This window comes from Sturnus vulgaris, chromosome 16 (assembly GCF_052056855.1).
Source record: "Sturnus vulgaris isolate bStuVul1 chromosome 16, bStuVul1.hap1, whole genome shotgun sequence".
Lineage (NCBI taxonomy): Eukaryota > Metazoa > Chordata > Aves > Passeriformes > Sturnidae > Sturnus > Sturnus vulgaris.
Genome location: NC_142258.1, coordinates 5,395,747 through 5,408,957, shown reverse-complemented (window position 1 = coordinate 5,408,957; position 13,211 = coordinate 5,395,747). Strand labels below are relative to the sequence as shown.

General features: G+C 39.0%; 2 protein-coding genes across 3 annotated transcripts in view; one reads left to right on the top strand and one right to left on the bottom strand.

Annotated features, from left to right (window-relative positions):
• CHLSN (cholesin) overlaps nt 1–13,211 on the bottom strand; it is a 121,016-nt gene that overhangs the window by 85,037 nt on the left and 22,768 nt on the right. The gene's annotated exons all lie outside the window — the stretch shown is intronic.
• LOC148221891 (uncharacterized) lies at nt 3,855–13,074 on the top strand. Its single transcript, XM_088174342.1, has 2 exons — nt 3,855–3,992; nt 9,810–13,074. The coding sequence occupies exon 2, from the start codon at nt 9,877–9,879 to the stop codon at nt 10,891–10,893; it is 1,017 nt and encodes a 338-aa protein (XP_088030468.1). The 5' UTR covers nt 3,855–3,992; nt 9,810–9,876; the 3' UTR covers nt 10,894–13,074.

Here is a 13,211-nt window from a genome sequence, read left to right as displayed (position 1 = left end):
TATCATTCTACAAAGGCATGGTTTGCTTAATAACATTATATCCAAAAGGCTGAGAAAAGACAACACCAGTGTGGTCTAAAAAATAAACTTGGGGCTCCTCATGCCGGATTAGCTCCTTAACAATAATCAATAGCCCAGAGAATCCAGTGCAGTCCTTGCACTCACTGCAGGTTGCTGCAGCCCCTGGTCTCCAGGATCCTGGATCACCCTGTGGCTGTTGGATGTAGCACCAAGCAAACACAAGCTCTAAAATGCTCAGCTGAGCGTTGCAGCTCTGCTGAACAACTGATCAGGATTGCTCAGAGGCAAGATGAGCAAGACAGGATCACCATCTCCATAAGATTTTACAGGATGGATCTGCCTGAAGCCAGAGAATGAAAAGATTGAAACCTCCATCTCTGCTGGGCTGCAGCATCTCACAAGCCAGCAGCATTGAACAGTGTTTGTTAGACAAGATGGAGGAGTTTCTCTCATTTGGCACACACAGATATGAGAGAAAGAGCCTTCACTTCAAATTAAACCTACTGTCAGGCATGTGTGCTCTACTAAACACATCAGTAATATGGGTCAATTAAGAGAAATTATTGGTGGTGGTAAAAAAAAAAAATCATTCACATCTGCTTTCTTTATAGCAACATCTATCACTCAGCACTGGAGATATTTATTTTGCCAAACAGCTGTGTTTAAAAATAAACCCGAGTTTTGCCCACAACAGCACACTATAGGTGATTAGTGGCTGTACACATCATCAGCCAGTCCCTAAATATTGCCACAGCATCTCACAACTGTTTCACTTCTCTAACTTCACCTTTCCTGCCTCCATCCTATCCAGAACATCATTATCACACATCAACCTTTTCCACTGACAGCAAGTAAATTAATACATGCTAAGATACTTCACCAAAAAAATAAAAATAATCATGACATTATGCATCATCCCAAACACAATCACTTAACCATTTTCTGGAGCTTTATGAAACCTTTATACAACTGAGCACTAGTCTGCTTGCCACTATTCTCATATGACTTGTACCCTGTGATCATTTAAGCAAATTAAATAAACTGGTTTATTCTTTTTTCTAAGGAAAGATGCTGGTCACACAACAGCAATATTTTGCTTTTCCTTTACTAACACATTAACTGTGACACTAATAGGACAGGAAGCTGCTGCCAAAACTCCACCTGGGAGCTCTTAACATACCTCAAAAATTCTTTTGTTTCTGTAGATGAGGCAGAATTGCAGCTATCGAGATGGGAATCAGCAAAGTCTAAACAAAATGAAGAATAGAGAGTGGGGAAACTTTTATTTTCTAACCTCTATTTCTCCTCTGGCTTTCAATTTATTCCATCACCTTGGAAGAATGAATTTCTCAGTAGCCAAGTTTCTCCACCTGTAAAATGTGATGCTTTCTGATGTGTGAGTCTCTCAAGCTGAGAGACTCAGTCGTTCAATTCTGAAATTATATTGTGTTACCTGCACCTGATTCCAAGTAGGAAACATGTTCTTGCTCCCTAAATACCACTGAATAATAAAGTTTAATACAGGTTTCAGACTAAGTATGACACTGTAAAGGTGAATGTTTTTTAAAGATGGGCACTTTCTCTTCAATTATTTTTTCTTTTTAATGATGGGAGGTGTAAAAAATAGCTTCTCCCTTTTTACTTTTCCAGTTCTATTTATACAATTTCCTCAATAGTGGATAAGATCCCTTGGAGCTCTGCTTACCCAGCCCATGCACTGTCAGAGCTGAGGTTACTGAATAACAGGAAATGTGGCCTCAGTCCTGCTGTGTCAGGGCTTATCTATCTGCACGGGAGTTACTCCTGCTCACCGACTGCTCATTAACTCAGAGGCACTGAAACCTCTGTACAGGGTGGCTTGAATATTCCTTACATTGGTGCAGTCATCGATCTGCCTCTCTCTTACTAATAAACACCAAGGGCGCAGCCAGATATTCTTGTGTACACCCACCCAAGGCAAATTCCAAAAGATATAAACCCCCAGCAGTTTGCTCCTGGCCCTCAGCCAATAAATAATTTTAGTTTCCCCCCCCCCCATCCCCAGCAGGGCCCAGGGTTATCAATAACACTCCCATTCAAAGCACTTCAGTGGAAAGTACAGCAACAAAACCATGTTGCAGCTGTTCAGCATTGCCTCAAGTGCACAAGTGATCCATTCTGGAAGCTAAAAAGTTAAGTTGATGACCAAAACCTTCCTGAAATTTTTCTGTAATTTCAAAACCAATTACTTCACCATGCCTTCATAGTTTGGTATGCTCTCTGCACAGCCCTCAGTCCTAGAAAGAATAAGGTGACACTTGAGATTTGCATCTTTACTGAAAAACCAACAGAAAAATAAAATAATCACCTGATTTGCATGTAATGACAATGTATAGTTTTTCTTTACCATTCTTAACTATTAGAATTTAATGTCAACAGAATGAGCCTGGATTAGGGTACAGCTCACAGGGAAATGCTACATACAAAACACCTGCACCACACTGCCACTTTGCCCAAGGTTTTCTGTAACGGTTTGGAGGAACTACTGTAAATAAAAGGGAAACAATAAACAACCAACCCAGTCCAACAAACTGCTATATATGATGATCAAAAACAAAGGTTTTGTGTGAATTACAGTATTCTGAATAAAGCTCATTGGAAATTACATTTCACAGAGCGCCTGAACTACTGAAGAACTTCTCTGGAGGACAGTTACTTCACAAAAAATGTGAATCTTCAACCTGAAAACCGAAATGTTTCTCAGCTACTGCTGCAACCCAAGACCCTCCATCCAGTCTTCTCTAATCTCAAGGAAGTATTTGGAGCAGCAGTGCTAACCTTCAGATGAAAATGTAGACCAAGTGCTAAAATATCTTCTCCAGGTAATCCACAACTCTGATTTTGAAATTTAGACTCTCACACATTCATCTCATGTCCCTTCTGCGAAGTGTTTTGGCACTTCCCGTGTGTTTTACAGTGAGCCTTGTTAAACTGCAACAAGTGGGAAGCCACGAAAACAGTGCTGACACACTGGTCACAAACTATTCTCTCAACCCACAAAAGCCACTGCAGGTTACTGAAAGATTACAACAGAAATGCCCTTCCCCATGAGGTGGGAAAAGAAAACATGATGCTGCTGCTACATCCTAGACAGACAGATTGCACTAAAAAAAAATCATGAGCCAACCCTTTCTTGCTTATTTATATCTGAGGTTTTAAGAACACTATTCAGCATAGTCACTGGCTGATGCTGAGCCAGACCCAAAACATCCTTCATACTCAAAGTACTGTCTTTTAACACCTCATGGTCATTGCAGAACATCTGGAAAAATAATTTATTGCATGTATACAGTAACAAGAGTATTCCAAGAGCCAGGACCCTTGGAAAAATAGAAATACACCTATTTTAAAGCAGGGATCTTAACGGTTTCACATGTCCTGCTTTGTGTCGAGCTTTTGTAGTCCTAAGCAAAGGGCGTGGTGTGGTATTTATTCCACAGGCTTTTCCTTTTCTAGACCTCTAGCACTTCAAACAGCACACTGGGAAAAAATGCAATTGCAAAGGCTGGCCAGTGAGCGTAGGATTACTTCATGAACAGGAAAAGCAAAATCCACTGGATGGCCTCACATACTTAGAAATGGCAGGGACAAACACTACTTTTCTGTTCTAAAATATCTCATTGCAGAGGAGAATCTGAACTTTCAAGTCACATGATGATGAAACCATAGGTTTGCTAAACATGCAACGTGTATGGTTTGAATGACTTCAGCTAAGTTCCTGTTTCCCTTACAGAACTGCATGTTTTTTAGCCAGCAAGCGCCTGGGTTTTTCATCGTGATATACAGCAGCTGAAGAAGTTATTGTAATATACACACTCTGCTCTCTACCAAAATAGAAAAGGCTATAAGCTCCAAACAATAATTGTATTTCATCTGACATTTCTCAGTGAAAGGCTCAGCCTGTTGTTTCTGTGGAACAATTCCTTGAAAAGGTAAGTGCTTTATATTACTTTGAATATGCAATGTTTTAGTCAAGAGGCTCAAAAAGTAAAGCTAAGGTTATAATTAAAAGGTTTTAGTTTTTCCTTTTTTAGCAACATTTGAACTACACAAAGTAAAATACTGTATCTGGTAAAAGTCCTCCGAAAGCAGAAATGTATATTGAAGCTGAAATTTTTGATAAAGCTGGGCATTAAGTAGAGGAAATGTGAAGACTGTTTTCCAGTAAGTACTTCACTCCCGTGGAACCAATGGGAGGTGGATGATGAAATACTTTCATTGGTGTGGACAAACGACTCCAACCATTTCCTAAAATCAGTCTTTTAAAGGATGGACATTGTCAGATAATCTTAACCCCACTACAGGACAGGAAACACATCAGTGTTCAGGGGATTATGTTTAAGTTATTGTTAGTTCCTTTATATTCTAGAAAAGTAAAACCAAAAGCTTTCGGTTTCTCAGGAACTGCTACTTTTCCACAAGTTAAGGGTAGGATTTCTTAAGTCTTTACAACTTCAAATACTTGCCCAAGAGTAGGAATTGAGCTCTTACGAGAAAGATGAATACAGTCTTTCACATTTTAGTCACATATACTGCAAGCTGCCCCCCATCTTTTAACTTGGCAGACATAGTGTGAACAGAAAGGACATCTCCCCACCAGATCACATGTTAGCTCAAGTTGGTGCAGGACATCCCCACCAAGAGCAGAGTTTCACAAGCAGTGTCATGTGTATTGCTTTATGACTGGATGAAAGAGTATTTTCCTTCTAAAGGCTGGTGACAGAATGCAGAAAGATTGCTCTACCAAAGCTTCTACAGAGAAAGAGTTCTGGCTGCCAAGGAGAAATTCCCCTGGTTTAGGAGCTCTTCCTTCTAGACTTTAAATAAACACAAGTCTCCTTGAAACCGAGCTCCCCTTTTGCATTAACATTAAAGCAGGGATGGGGAATCCAAACCCAATGGAATCTTAGGGACTAGGTACCCCTCAGCACTGAAAGTCCTTTCAAAACTTGCTATTTTTAAACTGCTTTTTGAACACTGTGCTCACTGTGTTAGAATTGAAGAGGAATGAATTCACTGTGCTTCAGAAAGTGAAAATAAAACATATTTGCTTTAACAGCTGAATTTCAGGGAGGAAACAGGGATAGAAAGAGGGGGAAAAAAATCTAAGAAAAAAGAGAGACCACATGAAGTTAAGGAAGGATTTTTGACGTGACTGATGGCAAATTAAAGTAAGAGGGACCTGGGATAAAGGGACAAAATACTGGAGTATGACAACACAAAGATAAACCAAGTAACATATTGCAAATTTCCCTCAGTAACTAATCATAAAACAAACAGAAATAGACCCTGCTTCTGCCATAGTTACCATAACTAAATGGAAATAAAAAAGTCAGTTTATGTCATAGTATGTTGTAAGAGAAAAAAAAGAAAAAATTCAGGTCGTGAGGTGTTTGCACTATAAGCTGACAGATTCCACTAAAAGAGTAGAGGACTTGTCTGCTGTCGTCACCCCCTCCACCCACACCACACCACAGCATAAACATTACGTGCATTTTGCAAGGAAAAAAAAAAAAAAAAGAATGTCCCTGCAGTACATCCAGGCAAAAACTGAGGGAATACCAGATCTTCTCACAGGAGAGGGAAATTACATAATAAATTCCCTATATTTTTTATGATGGAAATGCTAAGTATTTTGAAACAAAAGATGTGGCCAGCTGTATGAATATTCTGAAATAAAACATATGAGAAATAAGCCACCCTTTGCTGCTACCATGGAACATATATTTTTATTTTAAATTAAATTAGTTCTACCAGAAGTCTGTAAAAATTTGCAAACATTAATACTACTACAGCAGAAGCTGTGAGTTCCTTCCTCCCACTGTTACTCTAAGCATGAACTTGATGCTTTGGGAATGTTTTAAAAGTGGAAGGAGAATTTCTAAGAGCTGCTTTACATGACAGATGAGCAGCTTACAGTCACAGGTACCTCCAGAGCTACTCAGTGCAATGTAAACAAACATACAGAGAGGTTGTGCCATCGGGGACCATTCCCAATCCATCATCTGCTGGGGCTGCAAGGGAGTCAAGCTGTTCTGGAAGGGCCCAATTTATAAACCCAGCCTGAAAACCCTAATGCAGCCACTTCTTGAGGTGGTGAACAATGCACCTCGGAAAGTGCTGTGTATCCTCAAATTTCACTGAAATCATTATGAAGAGACAATATATTAAAAAAAAAAAATTAGATTGTCAGTCAGAAATACACAGGTAGGGGTGACCCTTTTAGAGAGAATGCACGTGTGTTTTAGCTTGTAGGAAGAACTGGGCATGTCTGACTGTACCCCCTGCACATGAGCCTTTCCTGCCACAATCTGAGCTCCAAACTTTGCTCTTTTTAATAGTGAGACACCAGAACCAAATATTAAAAGAGTCCCTGACATTATCACTGTGATTCTTTTAAGCTTCTAGGAATAATTTAAAGGGGAAAGTTAATAACTACAGCATTGACTTTAATCTTATTTGCCAAACTAAAAATATTTTAGAATTGGCTACAAACTGCTAGGAGATATTTCTTCTGTAATAAACACTTTATTGAATTCAAACAAGAATTGTACTCACACTGACTAGCCACAGCAAAGCTGCAAACAGCTTGCTCTTTTGGTAGAATTTTGTGTGGGAATCCTAAGGTGATTCCCTTTAAAACAGCACACCTAAAAATTTTTTTCCTTAGCTCAGAATTCTAATACTTACATTGATTATAATTATAAATATATATTTGCACTGTTATTCCCCCAAAGTGAACATGTTAATTCTAGGTTGAAGAGATTGCTTTTCTTTAGTTTAAATCCTTCCTCAGATGAGGTAATTTAAAAGTCATACACTTAGGTGAGGATAATAATATTTAGATGGAGAGGAAGCATCAATGTTAATTATTTAACAATAATGTTCATGTGTATGGTTACAACTGAAACTGTTACAACTGTTTCAGACATCTGTCTTGACACTAAAAGAGAGCAAGCACATCCTTAGCCTCTGCTTGACACTGTGCTGGGTTATCAGTGACAAACCACAGGCAGGTGGCCACAGGAAGAGAAACCAAGATGATGCACTTGCTTGCATAACAAGCTGTAGTTACTGGAATATGCTGCATTAAGCCTTACTTTGTCTTAGAATATTTAAATAAAATTTAAAATACATTGCTATGGTGGTAATTAAGCCCAGTATCAGTACCAAGGCCAGGTCCTGAGCAAATTTATTCAAGTTTTGGCATCTTTCTTTTTCCTGTAATTTGATATAAGGCCATATGATTTCCTGTGTTACCCCAAACTACTTTGTCCTTTGTTTCCTTTGCAATGTTACCAGAAAAGTTGAACGTTGCTAAATTATTCTGAGATTCTCTGCAAGGACAGTGAGCACAGGTAGTTGGGCCATAAAAGTTGTTGCGAAGATAATGGAGATGTTCACAGTACCAGGACTGAATTCTTCCACTCAGCCCTGCAAAAGGCCTGATAGAATTGGCAGGTAACACTGTCAGCTCTGGTGGAACAGCTCTAAATGTAAATATTTCCTAACCTTGAATCTGCAGTGTGGGATGATAACAGACTTTCTCAGATGCTCAAGTGGTCACAATCCTTCACCAGATTAAGCTTCAAATCTCCCTCCTAACAAAAGATCAAAATTTGATTTACCATTTCCTTCATTCTTGAGACTCCTCTCAAGTATTTCAGAAGAAATTAATTGCAGAAATTAAAGTTTCACACACAAGAATTGCTCATATTTAATAAGCTATTTTTAAGCTTCAAAATTTTATTGACTCTTAACTTGCTTCAGAGACTTCTGCCCGTTTTCCCCATCAGTTCTTTCCTACATGGTGCACCCCAGCTCAGAAGCTGGAATAGTCAACCTTTCCCTCTTGCAAGACTACCTGTAAGACAAAACATCTTCCCTGGGTGCATCAGTCCTTCTTGTAGTGGAAATTCTCCCAGAAAATAACCTTTTCTACAAAGGAAGAAACTCTGGCTTTAAAAAAGGACAAAGAACACTACTGAATCAAAACATAACTCCGTGCTTTTCTATAAATGAAATTATAATTATATAAGATTATATACACATTTAATCAAAGCCACTTTGATAAGTCAACTTTTCTAATTAAAACCAGTATTAGAATTCCAATTTTGAGGAGAGATTAGAAATATCAGAAATGTGTAGAAGTGTCAGAGGTAACAACCATAAATTAACTGTCAAACAGTATTAAGACACTGACTTATCTATAATGAGCACTGCTTAAAAACATTAATGCATCTCTATGAATTTTTACCAATTTAACACTACTTTCATTCTAAGAGTTAACATCACTAGAATCCCCTTATGTACAACTAAATATGTAGCTTCTTGCCACTGTGACTTACAGAACCTTCTGTAAGGAGAACTCCATGGTCCTGTCTTTGCCTGCTTGCTCAGTCCAGCTTTAGGTAAAACAGAACAAAGTAAAAACACAAAGTCTAACACAAAATTGGATTTTTTTTCCCCAGAAAAAACTCTACACTGTAAAAATGCCTATTTGTTTAACTTTTTCCAATGCTGAGGAACATCTTTAATCAGATGTTCCAAATTAATTAGGAATAGTGGGTTCATTATTTCATGTTTAAATGTATTTATTATCTGCAACTAAAAAAAGGGTGTTATTTTCTGCATCAACCAGAACAAGGTGCACAGAAATTTCCTGTTAGAAATTGAGCTAATTATGCTTTTAGGTGGTCTGGAAAATGTATATATCCATATCCATTACAGTTTTTCACGAGTACATATTACTTTCTCATAAAAGCTTTTCGGTCTAAAAAAAAGGGAGCCTCCAAGCATTTATACAGTAACAAAATCATTGTATCAACATATCACAGAGTCATTACAGCTAACAGCCTATCCCTATTACTCTCAAAATTCCCTACTTCCAGGAATTTATAATGCAGCTGTAATAAATGGTCCTTGCTAAAACTTTATCAACAGGTTTATAATGCACCAGTAATTGTTTTCTCAAAGTTGAGCATGCAGAAAAGCATTATTTTTTGCCATTTTATGCAACAGCTACATCTAAGAAATGACAGTGTTATTAAGTATGAAGATGTTTCAGTATAAAAGCAGTTTGTTCATAACAGTTCTTAAACACTCTCATTAATTTTATACGGGCTCCTCAGTGCAGACTGCAGTTATGAAAGGCTTTTTTTCAGAACAGAAAGGAAGCAAAACTAAAACAAAGAAAGGAATGTGGCTCGTGCCTCATATTGTGATTATCTTTGCATTTTCCTCAGTATGTGGTGTGAGACTGCAGCTGGGTTCAAATGATACAAAATTCCCACCCTTGTGACAGGACAGTGGAGCTTTTTGTGGCTGCCCACACACTGGATTGCCCTGCAAACCGCCTTAGCCTTTTTTGGTGAGACAGGGAGGAACAGCAGCTCCACCTAAACAGAGCCAACTCCTTCCTCACCCAGGGAACAGCCAATATTCCAAATATTCCACTGGCAACATGAGTGTGCTGGATCCTGGCTGTCCACAAAGCTGAGCTGCGTCAAGTGAGGAAAAGGGGGGAGTGGTAAGAGCAGAAACCACATCAAAACTAAAAGGGCAGATTTCTCTGGCTAAAAATAATTTCAAGCTAACTTGGGTAATAATACAGGAGTGTAAAATCCACCAAGAAATTACTGCATTTCTTCTGAACAAATGGTTCATATGCCTGACTGCACATAATATATTCAATGCAGAAACAGGCATTAACACTGTACTTTAAAACTTGTTTCACCTTCCTTTTCCAGTTCAGTTTCAAACACCGTTGAACGGGAAATAAACACCGTTGAACAGGAAATAAGTGTGGAAAGAAGGATGACTTCTCACAACATGACGTGGATCAGCTACCCAAGCAAGAGCCAGCCTTTCACTTCCCAAGAAGAAATCGAAGCCATCATAGCTTCTCAAAACATCATATCCAGACTTATGCACTGTTACATTGCCTTTTTTGTACCCACAGGATTAATAGCTGGCATATGTATTTTGATCATTTTCATAAAGAATCATTTGCAGAACAAAAGAGCAAGCTTGGACTTACTTCTTCTACACTTCACCATCAGTAATATCATAATGATTTTTTTATCCTTTACTGTCATCACTAGACCCGACTATTTAACAACAACCCATCTTGCCTGTAGCGTACTGTCATTTTTTTTCAACTTTGTTTATTTCAATTCTCAGTACGTTTTAGTTTTGACACTTCTCACACTATTACTGGAGAGACTTTCAGCACAGCCTGCTCTCTGCAATGCCACCCAAAGACCCATCTTGTGTGCTGGGCTTGTACTGACATGCACCTTCTGTTTGTCCCTGACAGAGGCAGTGCTGGTTGGTGCTGATAATGATAAGCTGGAAGCACACTGCCAGTTAGATCCATTATTTGCATGGCCTGAATACGAGATGGTTAAATTCACCTTTGGGTTTGGAATCCCATCATTACTCCAGATCCTCTGTTTTACTGTTCTGTGGGCTAAAGAAGCACCAGCTGGAGCTCCAGCCTTGCAGCAGCACATCCGCGCTTACCCCGCTGTGTACGTGACTAACGTGACAATATTTATTTGCCGCCTGTTCTATAACGTCATGATTCTCTTCAGGACAACACTCAAACTACAGAGGAGCATTGGAACTACAAAGAACGAGCTTGTGATGAACATTGCAGAAATAGTGTTGTTCTGTGAGAGCTGTGCTAGTTTGGTAGTTATACTTTGTCTTCATAAACCGTGCAAGGATGAAGTACTTAAAGTCATCCAGAAGTGCCGAAGGAAAAGCCGTGCCAACAATCATCTTGAAATACCAGAAACAGCCACGACCCATCCAAGTGGGACTCAGTAATACTTGCTCTTCTAAACAACTTTCAATCCACTTCGCTTTTTAGCTTGTGGGTTTTGGTTTGGTTTTTTACTTCTTCAAAAAAAGGGCAATTGTTCCTTCTTTAGAACCCCAACTTGGCCTATCTTACAGCCAGCAGTACTGAAAGAGAAAAGATGGTCAGTTCTAGTACAGTGATCTGTGAGAAAACTTCCAGGGTCTGGGGCTGTTAGGGGTTTTTTTCATATGTACCTATACATTTAAATCCTCTATTTTTCTGCAAGCATTGCTTTAAAGTCAGGTAGAAAGATGAGTACTGTTGCCATAGAACTGCGCTTCTGCAATAATATCAATGCCCTAGCAGAGCTGCAAACAAAGATGTGGGAGAAAGCAACTTTGAACAAAGGTCAAAATCAAAGCATTTTCTCAGGTATGCTTCCTCCTTTGACTTCTTACCCTTCAAACTACTTATTTCTATAACACTGGTATATAACTGGTATATATGATTCCAGTGGCAGTAGCAGTGAAGTTTTTGGCTGAATTCTTGTGCCAAAAAAAGAGAAATAAAATTAACGGAAACACGGGTTCATAAAGGAAAGCTTTGGGTCCTTTGTGAGGCACTGAACTGGAAAGATCAACAGGACGGCTAATTAAAACTTTGTGCAAGAATGAAAGCTTTTTGTTAATGTACTCTCAGCTTCCACTTTGCACTTAGACTTACAGCAATTATTGATTTAAGCCATTCCTGATGAGTTCATTCAAAAGTATGAAGTCGTTGCAAGAGTCACATTCAGTAATACACTAACTGAAAAACAGAGAAAAGCCAGCCCAGAACAGGAGAACTGAGGTGCATTTTTAAGAAGGCAGGCAAAACCCAAGCCCCAGTTCCTAACTGGAATCAAGGCTCTGCTGGAGACAAGATAAAAGCATTGTACATTTAGATGAGAGTTGATGGGTAAATGGTGCAAAAAGAGGAAAAAATATGCATTAGAATAAAAGAATGATGCAGGAGTTTGGATGAAGCCCTTTAGGATCAGTAGCTGCCGCAGGCTGAGATGTAAGTGCAAAGCTGTAAATGCTTGCTTTGAGCGCATTTTTACGGCCACCAAATCTGGCCAGGAGCCACCTTAGGCATTTGGCTTCAGCTTCATCTTCTCCTCTTACAAAGGTGGAGAGAACAGGAACAGGAAAAGCACAGAATTGTACTAAAACCTGCATAATGATGTAGACTTAGATGGCAAAGTTATAAAAATACAGCACTGTAATGAGGAAATTACTTGAAGAGTTCTGAGAAAAGCTATTTTGATGCTTAAATCTGTGCCTTTGCATGAAACCTGGTGCTAAAGGAACTGAGAGGGTTTTTTTTGCAGTTGGATCTTCCTGATGGGGTCCAGATTTGTCTGGGGAGCTGGCATAAATCGGCATGGGCTGCCTAAGAGAGAACAGGAGGAACTGATTGATCAAGATTAACATCTTCCACAGGACAACAGCCAAGTGCAGAAATGGAAGAACAATAACCATATAGAATATAGATCAAATATCTAGAGATATGGATCTAGTCTTGGACATTCAAATCCTGAAACGTATGGACCATGACTGCATCACATACAAATAAAGGGCAATATGTAATCCCACTGTGACTGTAAGGACCAACATTTCCGCAAGATGTAAAAATCAGCTGGTAAGATGTCTGCATTACATTGTGTCAGCCTGTTCCCCTGTTCTATTTTGTTCTGCTGCCAGCACCAACAGATGGATAATTAAAGAACTCTACATATAAACAGATCATTATAGAACGTGGTCAAAAAGGAAGTACGTAGATAAGAATAATCTCTTTGAACAGAAGAGCCAATTTTGTACTTGTGAAAGGAATTCTCAGATGGCATCAGAGGTTTTGTTTTGCACCTGAGAAAAGGGAGATTAAACAACACAGACCAAAGATCAGCCTCACAGAAAGAAGTCTGAAGAGATGAGTTGTAAGAGCTGTACATCAGTGAAAAAGCTGACAGACTGAGGGAAAGAATATGTCAGAAGATGCAAGCTGTTTATCCCAGCTCAGAAAGTCAGAGTTTCAGCTGTACTGAGGACAAGGAGGATATTTTGTAGTATGGGAATGGGAAATATCTGCAAATGATTCTACTTTATTTACAGCTTCCATACATTTTTAATTTAAGAATGAAAGAATAAATATTATGTTCTTTCTGAGTCCTGAATTACTTTGAAAGGTGCCTAAAAGAAAATTGAGTCCATGAAAGTTGGCTGGGACCTGGAAGGAGCGGTCTGATGGTGAGTGAATGCCAGTAACACACCTGTGAGGAGCCACAAGGATGAGCACCAAGGTG